Here is a 14,066-nt window from a genome sequence, read left to right on the forward strand (position 1 = left end):
CTGAACCAATAAACATAATTTGAGAACACTGGGACTGGTGTCAGCATCTGCAGTCACACCCTCTAACTACACTTTGTCCACGGTGGGTTATCTGATGCACGTCCATCCCCCGCCAGCTAAATAAGTGCTGACGCTGCTGAGAACAGAGCGATGTCGATTTTAAAGTGAACAGCTAAAGGTTGATACAGAAAAAGAAAATTTCACTGAAAAGGTCTTAAATAGATATACTGACAAACTTTACCACAATATTTCATACCAGAAAGCCCGACTTACAAACTGGAGGAGTGGAGTTTTATCAGGAATAAGAGACACTACTGAGATGCATCAAGGATAGGTTGTTACAGTTGGTGCACTGTTGGAGCAGGTAGGAATAAAAAGTCCTCTCTCACCTGAAAGGTCCAGCGGGGTCTGTGATTTTGCCACATTTGTCTGGTTTCACCACCTCGGCCTCGAGCTTGGGGTCACAGTCCGGGTCGGGCTTGGTGCCTGGGCTGCACCTGATCAACGCAAACACAACAGGGTCACATCCCATTTCGCTCATCCTCGTGAATCGTGGCACTGTCAATTTTTTGACATTTTTTAAATGTATTTATATATTTAGAAAATATAATAATGTTTATGCAAAAAAAATATATTTGTATGTGTTCAACTGAATGCATGTACAGATTAGCATCTAGTCACATGTAGTTTAGTCACATGCTTGGACTACATGTGACTCCAGGGAAGTTCGTAGGAAATCCTTAAATTCTCAGCATTGAAACGAGTGCGTGGAAACTCACGAGTCATCCTCATCCTCCTCCGTTTGCCAGCTGTTCCCGAAGTCGTTGACATTTCCCACCAGAGTGCCATCTGGCTTGGTGAAGTCGTTGCCCGGGTTGCCGTCGTAGTCGCCGCATAGGCCGCACATCCGGTCGTAGTAGGAGCTGAAGACGAGGAGAAAACGTGATTAAGAGATGAGGAGGGATGTCTTAAACGGGCTTAAAAGGTCAAACAGTGTTTGGCCCGTTAATGGAATCCAAGAAACAAAGAGACAAAACCAAGAAATCTCTTCATCTGATACTATTAGTCGGGGCATCATCAATGGAAGATATACAAGCAAAGTATTAAGAATGTTGGAGGATTTATTCGAAATAGCAGATCTGTATGACCTTTGAAATACAGCTTTATAGTTGAGTTCTTGCGCAGTTTTCATGACATACACCGAGATTAAACTTTGACCTTTTGCCGTTTATAGCATCGTATACTATTTGCTGCACACGGCCCACATCGTTCTGTCTTTCAGGGTGTTTTCACTGCTTCATGTGTCTAAAGACTTGTCGTGTTCATCATCCCAGCAGCAGAAATGGGGATTTAGAACGGATTCACAGCTACATAAAATATGAAAGTATGCACGTGTGTCGAAAGAAAGAAAGCCCATAGGGCAGGTGAGTGAAGTGGTTGGATGATGGGTCAAACAAACATATAACTTTCACCCAGGAGACCGCTGTTTGTGTGAAACCGAAAGTCATTTTTGACATTTATTTTACCTTAGTTTTGCTACCTAACGTCTGTACTTTACCAACACCAGTTACGTAACAAATGTAAATATTTTACGATATAGACTTATTTTAACCCAAACCACAATCTTTTCCTAAACCTAACCAAGTAAACCTAAAAACTACAAGTTAACCTCTGACGTTAAAAACAGGCTGTATGCATGTAACCAGGGCAAACTGAACGCTTCCTGTGAACACAGAAGTTTGTTTTGAAATGATGCGATGCATGTTACGACCCGAAACTGACTCATCGTCCCCGTTACATCCACTGACTTTCTTCTGGCCTCATTTTTCTCTCTCTGTGTTTCAGGTCTGCCACGCCCCCTTTCAGTGCCTGGAGCGCCCACACCTGAACGTCATCAGTGCGGAGCCGCATATCTACCCCCAGAACCAGTGCTCCAGCGCATATTGGCCTTTGAGCTGATTCTTCCTGCTGAAAGTCCTTATAACAGCTCTATTTTAGTTATCTTTTGTGTTGGCTGGCTAGTTGCTAGAGATGCTTTGTTTAACCAGTCTGGGTAACTTTGGGGAAGCCTTGTCGGGGCTCTCTGACATGTACTCTGCTATTCCTGTTTGTTCCTGTTTTCTGGTTAATTAGGGAGTTTAGAATTGTTGTTCTGTTTGTTGCGGTAGACCAGTTGAACTTCTTATTTTCCAGTTAGTGTGGGGGTTTTGTTTATTATTTTGGCCTTGGAGACCCTGACGTCTTTTGGTTGGTTAATTTATTTCTGTTGATCTTCCCGTCTCTCTGTTCATTGTTACTCTTAAAGTGTTCCAGCAGCCTTCTCTTTGAAATTTTGGCTACATTTTTGCACAGTTTTTTTTGTAAACTTGTTATGTTACTCCCTGTGTTCCCTTGGAGATAGTATATAGGACGTAACAGTCCCCGACACGCTCACGTTGGGAGTGAGTGTGCTAATTTCTTCCTTGATTATCAATGAAAAAATGGGAAATACAGACAGAATTCACCTGCTGTATATGTGTTAACATTTTCCCAAAACAAAATAAAAGCCTTAAAAAAATGTCACATGAACGCATGCGACCAAGGGGTCGACCTCTGACCGACCTGGGGACTGAGATCTGGGCGTAATGGTTTCCATCCCAGCGCACCCGGAGGCCGAACGGCGTCTGCAGGGTGACGTACTGACCGGCAAGACTGAGGGACATGAGCGGAGAGGGGTAGTGGGGGAAGGCCACTCGCAGTCCGTTAACCTGAAAAGACAACATGAAGACGGTGATAAAAAAGCAACAACAGGTACACTTTATATTCAAGCTTTCCACATTTGACACGTGAATAAAAACCCCAGCACACGGGGATTTAAATCTCTGTGAAAAAAACCCGTGGATGGGTCAAACAGATGAGCACATGAGACGATGAGGAGGACGAGTGTGGACAGACTTCTGGGATTATGGCATTAAAAAGAGATAAAAGTCAGGGATAAGATGAAATAAAAAGGCGAGGAGAACAAAGGACAGGCTTGTAATTTCACTGAACCAGATGATTAAGATGCAGAGAGAGTGATACAGCTGGTGCGTGTGCCGCACATCTGTGTACACATGTCGTGCCCCGTCATCCTCCTGTGATACCGACAGCTTGTGAAATGACATTTATAGACACAGAATCCATTGTGTGCTGCTGTAAATGTTGTCCCCACTGACCAGAGTCCTCCTGGCCTTCATCAGGGTCACAGTGATTCCGTTCACGGTGACGTAGAGCTTCCTCAGGTAGGACATGCCTGTCACTCCTCTCTCCTCATTCTTCCCCTCCACTGAGAACCAAGGACCTGCACAGGGAGCGTACAAACACGTCAGTCCACTCCGTTTCTTAAACCGCATGAGAATTTATCGCACTAAATGTCTAAAAAATTATTTATTTTTATACTGTTCAAGGATGAACTGTGCAAACAGTCGGATGAGTCAGACTAATGGTTATTTTAAAGTATCATGTAGTTGTAGTGCCACCTCCTGGTGTCAGGACCACTTGAAGAGGACAATGCATTTTAAGAGCTGCCGCAGGTCAAACATTTTGCAACAAGTATAGACAAATTATAATTTATGACAAAAAAAAATAAATCTGGAAATGAAACAGAGTTGTCTGAACCTACCAGTGCTGTTCCTGCAGGTTCGGGCCAGTGTGTAGGTGCACGTTCCCATGAAGCTGAAGAACTTCTTGTCAAATGTGTTGTAGTGAGGATCTCCGGACACCACGCAGTCCTGAGAGCCTGAGAGAGAAAGGGACAAGCGCCAGACATCAGAATACAACGCAGCAACTCATCATTTTAAGAAGAAGAAGAAGTAGAATGGTTATTCTTTTAACTCGCATTAGGGAGCTGTTGTTCCGTGTGCTAACCAAAAAAGACCTGATTATGTTCCAGAAGTATGAAAACCTCAATGAAAATCACAAAAATTCATCTAAAGTGTGTTGTGTGGTTCGTTCCATGTCTAAACAGCAACTCGTTACCCCATCTTCCCCCAAACTTCTAGCTTTGTTGCTCGGTTATGATCATACTGAACCCAAATAGGGGCCCAGTAGTTGTTGCCCCCTTATTCTCTGACATCACATCTTGTTCCCTTGTACCTAAATGTATCTTTATGTACACAAATAATTACAGGCCTTATTCTAAAGCCTTGCCAGTGTTCAATATGTCTTACTAGTACTTCATAATTCATAGCTCAGTTAATTTGGATGGTGGTGCGCTAGGTGCAAACTTACTTGTGGGGTAGCAGCCCAGCTCTCCGTCCTGGCTTTTACACTCCTGCATCGGGGGGCATTCAGTGGGCATGCAGGTAATGAAGGGAGCATCACACCTGCACTTCAGCTTACAGTCCTCCACATAGAACTCGTCTCCAGGCTGACACACACACACACACACACATTTGAGCTGCGTTAGCAGATGAGGAAGCTTAAATCGAAGACCACGATATTCTCACAAAGCACAAATCTCCCACACACGCAGACCATTCCCTGGAGGCTTATCAAACCCACTTCACTGTACCTCATAATACTGGCCGTTGTTGTGTGTGCAGCCACATGAAGTCGTCTTGACGCACTTGCCGGCGCTCAGGACGTAGTCCGGATCACACACACAGGACTCGGAGCAGGGCCCGCCGCAGGAGGGAGGTTTCCCGGTGCACGTCTCCTGACAGGGGTCTGCACAGGGCTCATAGTGGCTGTTGGGGGGGCAGCTCGGAGCTACAGTAGGGGGGAGGACGGGAGGGTGAAGTCAGTGATAGTGGTGGCAGAGATGTACAGAAACATTGAATGATGTATTATAACCAGCCATGGTTGCATGCAAAAATATGATGCCAAGATTAATTCAAACTATTAATAATTGTACAAAATGGCATTTACATGGCAGATTGTAACTACTTGGCCTAAAAAAATGAATGTAGCCTTCATGTATGTAAATTAAAATGTTTAAGTGTGAAATTATCCTTTTGCTGAGAAAGGAGTCATTTCCTGCTCAGGTTGATAACATGCTTTTACTCCGAGTCCTTCAACTAAAACCAAACTTGCACCAGTCTGAACATTATTGGCCAGTTGGGATTGATTTGTTATTCTGGGATGCTCGACAAATACGAGCCCAGATCGAACTAGAACTGCCGCCTCTCGGTTTTATGCCTCCGCCAACCAGACAAATTGCAGTTTACATCATATCTGTCCAAAATGTCATCACTTCACTTTTGAAGAAGTTTCCAAGGCGTTCCTGAAATATCACGTTCACAAGAATGGTATGGATGGACGGACAGACGGACAACCCAAGAAATCCCGCATAATAATAACCTTACTGAGCCTTAAGAAGGGGCGCCCTAGTTGCCCATCTTGCCCTCCCTACATCCCTCCATCCATCTATCATTTTCTCCATCCGTTCTTTCACCCAACACTCACGGCAGAAGGTTTCATTCCTCCAGGGTCCGATGTTCACCCCGCGGTCCTGGCATTCGTTGACGTAGGCCTCTATGGCTTCGCACAGAATGGGCTTGGCTCCATCCAGCTCACACAGGTCAAAGACACAGTCCCTGAAGTAATTCTGAACACACACACACACACATTTCGTTGACTTACAGTGCCTTAGTCTGTCTCCATCGTCAACCAGAAATTGTAATTTCTGTCTCTTATTTTAATGCAATTTTCTCGATGACATCAAAAGTGGGAACTGCTTCGTAATAGTGCGTACTGTATAGGCCTGTGTGTGTGTGTGTGTGTGTGTGTGTATGTGAGTGAAGTGACTTACATTTGGGTTGACTTTGCGGTGGCACACAGCGAAGGGACCCTTTTTGTCCAGCAGGATGCCGCAGTATCCTGAGCTCTCATACAGTTCCTGCTCTCCTTCGTCACACTCAGGGATGGTGGTGTTGGGTTTTTTGTTACACCTGTCAACACAGACAGTTAGTTAGAGAAGCTCCGTGTGTTGTTTGTTAGTTTTTCTCCCCTAGCAATTGTAACAAAGGGTTGATCGATGTGTACCCATTTGTTCAGGATGGAATAAATACATCAAAATGGCGTTAAAATATACAATCAATCACAAAAACAAATCCAATGCGACTCACTCTGGATCGGTGTTCCAGCTGTGTCCAAAGTCATTGGCATTGTTGGTCAAAGATCCATTTGGTTTACGGAAGTCATCTTTTGAATCTCCATCGTAATCTCCACACAGTCCACACAGTTTGTTCTGATAGCTGCAAGAAAATCAGCAAGTTAGTGATTTGAGGAGATGAAAAAGCAACAATTCAGTCCAAGAGTTTGTGACTTGTTTTCATTCACACCATTACTAATGTTTTCACTCATTATCAGACTTTATTGTCAGCATCACTCCAAAATCTCCATTGGAAATAGTTTTGTCCGTGGAGTCGGGGTACGAATGTAAAGTTCAGTCTTTCTTTACTCACTCTTTGATCACTTTGATGTCCATGAAGTGGTTTCCATCATAACGAACAGTCACACCAAAGTTCATGGACACAGTGTAGTGCTTTCCTGACTTGAACACAGAGACACCAGGGGCCGGAGTCACTGGCACGTTTACATTGGTTCCGTTCACCTGTGCGGGGAAAAGCAAGTGCAAATAAGATAATGAGTGATGACTGAGGAAACAGAAACACTTAACGATTAAAAACTCTCTATGTATAGAATCTCAAACTGCAATTAGCAATTGAAACGGTGTATTTTCTGCAGATAATTCACATGATTTCTGGACATTAGCTCTGGTAAATATGTCATAGATATGAAAATAGTATGATGGTTGTCACCCTGAAACCCTGTCTCCTTCAAAATGTGGTTCCGATACAATTTAACAGCATTCTCAATTATGTTTCTAGGGAAATATATATTTTCCCAGATTACGGTTGCATTTTTAAACATATGGTTAACTCAATTTGAAATACAACAAAACTACTTCGTTAGGTTTATTAAAACATTGTTTGGCTTTAAGGTATGGACGTAACTTAAAATATCAACATCAATTTTTGGTTCGACACGGGACGTGATTGTTCCCCCCCACCTCCTCCATACAGGGCTTCCGTGGACTATGATTAGAAAGGTATTTGTGAATCATCTAAAACAAACGTAATGCGGGAGAAAATATTTTTCTCTCGAAATGTGATTGACTGTGCAGTTTTGTACAGGAACGCACATTTTAGGAGACCAGGCTGCACCCTGCCACACTGTCTGTTAAAAAACGTAGTTAGTTTCTCCCCTCATTTATTACCTGCACAGTGCCTCCTTTGAGGATGGAGATCTTCACCGTGTGTACATATACATGCACGGCCTTCACATAGGAGATTCTGGGATTGTTAAAACGATGTTCGTTGTCCGTATGGACCTCAAAGTGTGGCAGAGACGTTTCATTGCAGGGTCGAGACATCAAGTAGCTGCAGTTGCCCATGAAGTTGTATTTGCGTTTGTCAAAGGTGGTGTAGTGGGGATCACCACTCGCTATGCACGTGGATGTACCTACGGTGTGAGAAACTGTATGTTAGCAGTTATTTTGTTAATGCTAAAAAGTAATAAAACAGTAGCACAAGTAGAGAAGAGTCATAAAGTCTGCAAGCTGACTCAGTAATGTCAGTTACACAGCAACATCTAACGTTTTCTAACATTAGCTAAAAGAATCTTTTAGCTAAGATACATCAGAAGTAGTATCGCTGTAGCAGCACATTTATTATTTTTGACTGACTGTACTCTTGTGTGTGGAGCCGATGGGAACAGTTTGAAACACTTTTGCCTTCAGATGTGGTTGGACGACTGCAAGTACCAGTTCTTGTAGCAATTCCTTGACAATTTATCAGATACTATTACCTTTAGGATAGCAGCCTGCAACACCATTCGCCTCGCGACACTCTTCAGTGGGGTCACACGAGTTGTCAACACATTCCAAGGTGTAGTTCCCTGCACAGCGACACAGCTTTGAGCAGCCATCTCCGAATATAATCTCGCCAGGCTAAAACAAAATTGAACAAAGGATCAACCATGAGTACCGTGTGTCACTAGAACTACATAGTACAACCTTCTTGTAATTTAATAATTACCATTATATGTTTTTACTAAACAGGAATGTATACATACGGGTATGCTAACAAGGATATCTGACCTCATAATAGTTATTCTGGTCATCCAGACAGCCACATTTCTCCAATGGGACACAGCGCCGTCCCTTGAAGACAAACCCTGGTTTGCAGAAGCAGCCACTGATACAGGAGCCAGAACAGTTGGTGGAAGGTTCCATACAGGTGGGGATACAAGCTGGACCACATTCTATATAGTCTGCATCAGGAGGGCATGGCTCTGTACAGCAGAAAGAATACGAAATTGGTAGATGGGCAAAATAAATGTAAGAAAGAATTGAAGAATTTAATAAAGAAACAAACGTTGATAAGGACTTGTCATACTTGTTGGCTTTGGTGTAGTTGGTCCAGGAGTTGTTGGTTTGGGTGTAGATGGACCGGGAGTTGATGGTTTAGGTGTAGTCGGGCTTGGAGTTGATGGTTTAGGTGTAGTCGGGCCTGGAGTTGATGGGACAAGAGAGAGAGAAAGGGACAAGCTCCGGACATCAGAATACAACGCAGCAACTCATCATTTTAAGAAGAAGTAGAATGGTTATTCTTTTAACTCGCATTAGGGAGCTGCTACCCAAAAAAGACCTGATTATATTCCAGAAGTATGAAAACCTCAATGAAAATCACAAAAATTCAGCTAAAGTGTGTTGTGTGGTTCGTTCCATGTCTAAACAGCAACTCGTTACCCCATCTTCCCCCAAACTTCTAGCTTTGTTGCTCGGTTATGATCATACTGAACCCAAATAGGGGCCCAGTAGTTGTTGCCCCCTTATTCTCTGACATCACATCTTGTTCCCTTGCACCTAAATGTATCTTTATGTACACAAATAATTACAGGCCTTATTCTAAAGCCTTGCCAGTGTTCAATATGTCTTACTAGTACTTCATAATTCATAGCTCAGTTAATTTGGATGGTGGTGCGCTAGGTGCAAACTTACTTGTGGGGTAGCAGCCCAGCTCTCCGTCCTGGCTTTTACACTCCTGCATCGGGGGGCATTCAGTGGGCATGCAGGTAATGAAGGGAGCATCACACCTGCACTTCAGCTTACAGTCCTCCACATAGAACTCGTCTCCAGGCTGACACACACACACACACACACATTTGAGCTGCGTTAGCAGATGAGGAAGCTTAAATCGAAGACCACGATATTCTCACAAAGCACAAATCTCCCACACACGCAGACCATTCCCTGGAGGCTTATCAAACCCACTTCACTGTACCTCATAATACTGGCCGTTGTTGTGTGTGCAGCCACATGAAGTCGTCTTGACGCACTTGCCGGCGCTCAGGACGTAGTCCGGATCACACACACAGGACTCGGAGCAGGGCCCGCCGCAGGAGGGAGGTTTCCCGGTGCACGTCTCCTGACAGGGGTCTGCACAGGGCTCATAGTGGCTGTTGGGGGGGCAGCTCGGAGCTACAGTAGGGGGGAGGACGGGAGGGTGAAGTCAGTGATAGTGGTGGCAGAGATGTACAGAAACATTGAATGATGTATTATAACCAGCCATGGTTGCATGCAAAAATATGATGCCAAGATTAATTCAAACTATTAATAATTGTACAAAATGGCATTTACATGGCAGATTGTAACTACTTGGCCTAAAAAAATGAATGTAGCCTTCATGTATGTAAATTAAAATGTTTAAGTGTGAAATTATCCTTTTGCTGAGAAAGGAGTCATTTCCTGCTCAGGTTGATAACATGCCTTTACTCCGAGTCCTTCAACTAAAACCAAACTTGCACCAGTCTGAACATTATTGGCCAGTTGGGATTTATTTGTTATTCTGGGATGCTCGACAAATACGAGCCCAGATCGAACTAGAACTGCCGCCTCTCGGTTTTACGCCTCCACCAACCAGACAAATTGCAGTTTACATCATATCTGTCCAAAATGTCATCACTTCACTTTTGAAGAAGTTTCCAAGGCGTTCCTGAAATATCACGTTCACAAGAATGGTATGGATGGACGGACAGACGGACAACCCAAGAAACCCCGCATAATAATGACCTTACTGAGCCTTAAGAAGGGGCGCCCTAGTTGCCCATCTTGCCCTCCCTACATCCCTCCATCCATCTATCATTTTCTCCATCCGTTCTTTCACCCAACACTCACGGCAGAAGGTTTCATTCCTCCAGGGTCCGATGTTCACCCCGCGGTCCTGGCATTCGTTGACGTAGGCCTCTATGGCTTCGCACAGAATGGGCTTGGCTCCATCCAGCTCACACAGGTCAAAGACACAGTCCCTGAAGTAATTCTGAACACACACACACACACACACACACATTTCGTTGAGTTACAGTGCCTTAGTCTGTCTCCATTGTCAACCAGAAATTGTAATTTCTGTCTCTTATTTTAATGCAATTTTCTCGATGACATCAAAAGTGGGAACTGCTTCGTAATAGTGCGTACTGTATAGGCCTGTGTGTGTGTGTGTGTGTGTGTGTATGTGAGTGAAGTGACTTACATTTGGGTTGACTTTGCGGTGGCACACAGCGAAGGGACCCTTTTTGTCCAGCAGGATGCCGCAGTATCCTGAGCTCTCATACAGTTCCTGCTCTCCTTCGTCACACTCAGGGATGGTGGTGTTGGGTTTTTTGTTACACCTGTCAACACAGACAGTTAGTTAGAGAAGCTCCGTGTGTTGTTTGTTAGTTTTTCTCCCCTAGCAATTGTAACAAAGGGTTGATCGATGTGTACCCATTTGTTCAGGATGGAATAAATACATCAAAATGGCGTTAAAATATACAATCAATCACAAAAACAAATCCAATGCGACTCACTCTGGATCGGTGTTCCAGCTGTGTCCAAAGTCATTGGCATTGTTGGTCAAAGATCCATTTGGTTTACGGAAGTCATCTTTGGAATCTCCATCGTAATCTCCACACAGTCCACACAGTTTGTTCTGATAGCTGCAAGAAAATCAGCAAGTTAGTGATTTGAGGAGATGAAAAAGCAACAATTCAGTCCAAGAGTTTGTGACTTGTTTTCATTCACACCATTACTAATGTTTTCACTCATTATCAGACTTTATTGTCAGCATCACTCCAAAATCTCCATTGGAAATAGTTTTGTCCGTGGAGTCGGGGTACGAATGTAAAGTTCAGTCTTTCTTTACTCACTCTTTGACCACTTTGATGTCCATGAAGTGGTTTCCATCATAACGAACAGTCACACCAAAGTTCATGGACACAGTGTAGTGCTTTCCTGACTTGAACACAGAGACACCAGGGGCCGGAGTCACTGGCACGTTTACATTGGTTCCGTTCACCTGTGCGGGGAAAAGCAAGTGCAAATAAGATAATGAGTGATGACTGAGGAAACAGAAACACTTAACGATTAAAAACTCTCTATGTATAGAATCTCAAACTGCAATTAGCAATTGAAACGGTGTATTTTCTGCAGATAATTCACATGATTTCTGGACATTAGCTCTGGTAAATATGTCATAGATATGAAAATAGTATGATGGTTGTCACCCTGAAACCCTGTCTCCTTCAAAATGTGGTTCCGATACAATTTAACAGCATTCTCAATTATGTTTCTAGGGAAATATATATTTTCCCAGATTACGGTTGCATTTTTAAACATATGGTTAACTCAATTTGAAATACAACAAAACTACTTCGTTAGGTTTATTAAAACATTGTTTGGCTTTAAGGTATGGACGTAACTTAAAATATCAACATCAATTTTTGGTTCGACACGGGACGTGATTGTTCCCCCCCACCTCCTCCATACAGGGCTTCCGTGGACTATGATTAGAAAGGTATTTGTAAATCATCTAAAACAAACGTAATGCGGGAGAAAATATTTTTCTCTCGAAATGTGATTGACTGTGCAGTTTTGTACAGGAACGCACATTTTAGGAGACCAGGCTGCACCCTGCCACACTGTCTGTTAAAAAACGTAGTTAGTTTCTCCCCTCATTTATTACCTGCACAGTGCCTCCTTTGAGGATGGAGATCTTCACCGTGTGTACATATACATGCACGGCCTTCACATAGGAGATTCTGGGATTGTTAAAACGATGTTCGTTGTCCGTATGGACCTCAAAGTGTGGCAGAGACGTTTCATTGCAGGGTCGAGACATCAAGTAGCTGCAGTTGCCCATGAAGTTGTATTTGCGTTTGTCAAAGGTGGTGTAGTGGGGATCACCACTCGCTATGCACGTGGATGTACCTACGGTGTGAGAAACTGTATGTTAGCAGTTATTTTGTTAATGCTAAAAAGTAATAAAACAGTAGCACAAGTAGAGAAGAGTCATAAAGTCTGCAAGCTGACTCAGTAATGTCAGTTACACAGCAACATCTAACGTTTTCTAACATTAGCTAAAAGAATCTTTTAGCTAAGATACATCAGAAGTAGTATCGCTGTAGCAGCACATTTATTATTTTTGACTGACTGTACTCTTGTGTGTGGAGCCGATGGGAACAGTTTGAAACACTTTTGCCTTCAGATGTGGTTGGACGACTGCAAGTACCAGTTCTTGTAGCAATTCCTTGACAATTTATCAGATACCATTACCTTTAGGATAGCAGCCTGCAACACCATTCGCCTCGCGACACTCTTCAGTGGGGTCACACGAGTTGTCAACACATTCCAAGGTGTAGTTCCCTGCACAGCGACACAGCTTTGAGCAGCCATCTCCGAATATAATCTCGCCAGGCTAAAACAAAATTGAACAAAGGATCAACCATGAGTACCGTGTGTCACTAGAACTACATAGTACAACCTTCTTGTAATTTAATAATTACCATTATATGTTTTTACTAAACAGGAATGTATACATACGGGTATGCTAACAAGGATATCTGACCTCATAATAGTTATTCTGGTCATCCAGACAGCCACATTTCTCCAATGGGACACAGCGCCGTCCCTTGAAGACAAACCCTGGTTTGCAGAAGCAGCCACTGATACAGGAGCCAGAACAGTTGGTGGAAGGTTCCATACAGGTGGGGATACAAGCTGGACCACATTCTATATAGTCTGCATCAGGAGGGCATGGCTCTGTACAGCAGAAAGAATACGAAATTGGTAGATGGGCAAAATAAATGTAAGAAAGAATTGAAGAATTTAATAAAGAAACAAACGTTGATAAGGACTTGTCATACTTGTTGGCTTTGGTGTAGTTGGTCCAGGAGTTGTTGGTTTGGGTGTAGTTGGTCTAGGAGTTGTTGGTTTGGGTGTAGATGGACCGGGAGTTGATGGTTTAGGTGTAGTCGGGCTTGGAGTTGATGGTTTAGGTGTAGTCGGGCTTGGAGTTGATGGTTTAGGTGTAGTCGGGCCTGGAGTTGATGGGACAAGAGAGAGAGAAAGGGACAAGCTCCGGACATCAGAATACAACGCAGCAACTCATCATTTTAAGAAGAAGTAGAATGGTTATTCTTTTAACTCGCATTAGGGAGCTGCTACCCAAAAAAGACCTGATTATATTCCAGAAGTATGAAAACCTCAATGAAAATCACAAAAATTCAGCTAAAGTGTGTTGTGTGGTTCGTTCCATGTCTAAACAGCAACTCGTTACCCCATCTTCCCCCAAACTTCTAGCTTTGTTGCTCGGTTATGATCATACTGAACCCAAATAGGGGCCCAGTAGTTGTTGCCCCCTTATTCTCTGACATCACATCTTGTTCCCTTGCACCTAAATGTATCTTTATGTACACAAATAATTACAGGCCTTATTCTAAAGCCTTGCCAGTGTTCAATATGTCTTACTAGTACTTCATAATTCATAGCTCAGTTAATTTGGATGGTGGTGCGCTAGGTGCAAACTTACTTGTGGGGTAGCAGCCCAGCTCTCCGTCCTGGCTTTTACACTCCTGCATCGGGGGGCATTCAGTGGGCATGCAGGTAATGAAGGGAGCATCACACCTGCACTTCAGCTTACAGTCCTCCACATAGAACTCGTCTCCAGGCTGACACACACACACACACACATTTGAGCTGCGTTAGCAGATGAGGAAGCTTAAATCGA

General features: G+C 43.4%; 1 protein-coding gene across 1 annotated transcript in view; it reads right to left on the reverse strand.

Moving 5' to 3' along the window:
- The window catches only part of zanl (zonadhesin, like), a 53,245-nt gene that overhangs the window by 11,855 nt on the left and 27,324 nt on the right, over positions 1-14,066 (reverse strand). Inside the window, exons 37-59 of the mRNA XM_076086899.1 lie at positions 13,869-14,007; positions 12,024-12,268; positions 11,209-11,357; positions 10,870-10,998; positions 10,554-10,692; positions 10,202-10,343; positions 9,309-9,505; positions 9,026-9,164; positions 8,421-8,600; positions 8,123-8,316; positions 7,831-7,972; positions 7,241-7,485; positions 6,426-6,574; positions 6,087-6,215; positions 5,771-5,909; positions 5,425-5,566; positions 4,532-4,728; positions 4,249-4,387; positions 3,641-3,757; positions 3,195-3,319; positions 2,602-2,747; positions 780-923; positions 390-497 (exon numbers count right to left, since the gene is read on the reverse strand). Coding sequence (XP_075943014.1) covers positions 390-497; positions 780-923; positions 2,602-2,747; positions 3,195-3,319; positions 3,641-3,757; positions 4,249-4,387; positions 4,532-4,728; positions 5,425-5,566; positions 5,771-5,909; positions 6,087-6,215; positions 6,426-6,574; positions 7,241-7,485; positions 7,831-7,972; positions 8,123-8,316; positions 8,421-8,600; positions 9,026-9,164; positions 9,309-9,505; positions 10,202-10,343; positions 10,554-10,692; positions 10,870-10,998; positions 11,209-11,357; positions 12,024-12,268; positions 13,869-14,007 — 3,575 coding nt within the window. The remainder of the gene's footprint in view (positions 1-389; positions 498-779; positions 924-2,601; positions 2,748-3,194; positions 3,320-3,640; positions 3,758-4,248; positions 4,388-4,531; positions 4,729-5,424; positions 5,567-5,770; positions 5,910-6,086; positions 6,216-6,425; positions 6,575-7,240; positions 7,486-7,830; positions 7,973-8,122; positions 8,317-8,420; positions 8,601-9,025; positions 9,165-9,308; positions 9,506-10,201; positions 10,344-10,553; positions 10,693-10,869; positions 10,999-11,208; positions 11,358-12,023; positions 12,269-13,868; positions 14,008-14,066) is intronic.

Source organism: Anarhichas minor, unplaced genomic scaffold (genome assembly GCF_050575085.1).
Source record: "Anarhichas minor isolate MPS153535 unplaced genomic scaffold, ASM5057508v1 ptg000009l, whole genome shotgun sequence".
Lineage (NCBI taxonomy): Eukaryota > Metazoa > Chordata > Actinopteri > Perciformes > Anarhichadidae > Anarhichas > Anarhichas minor.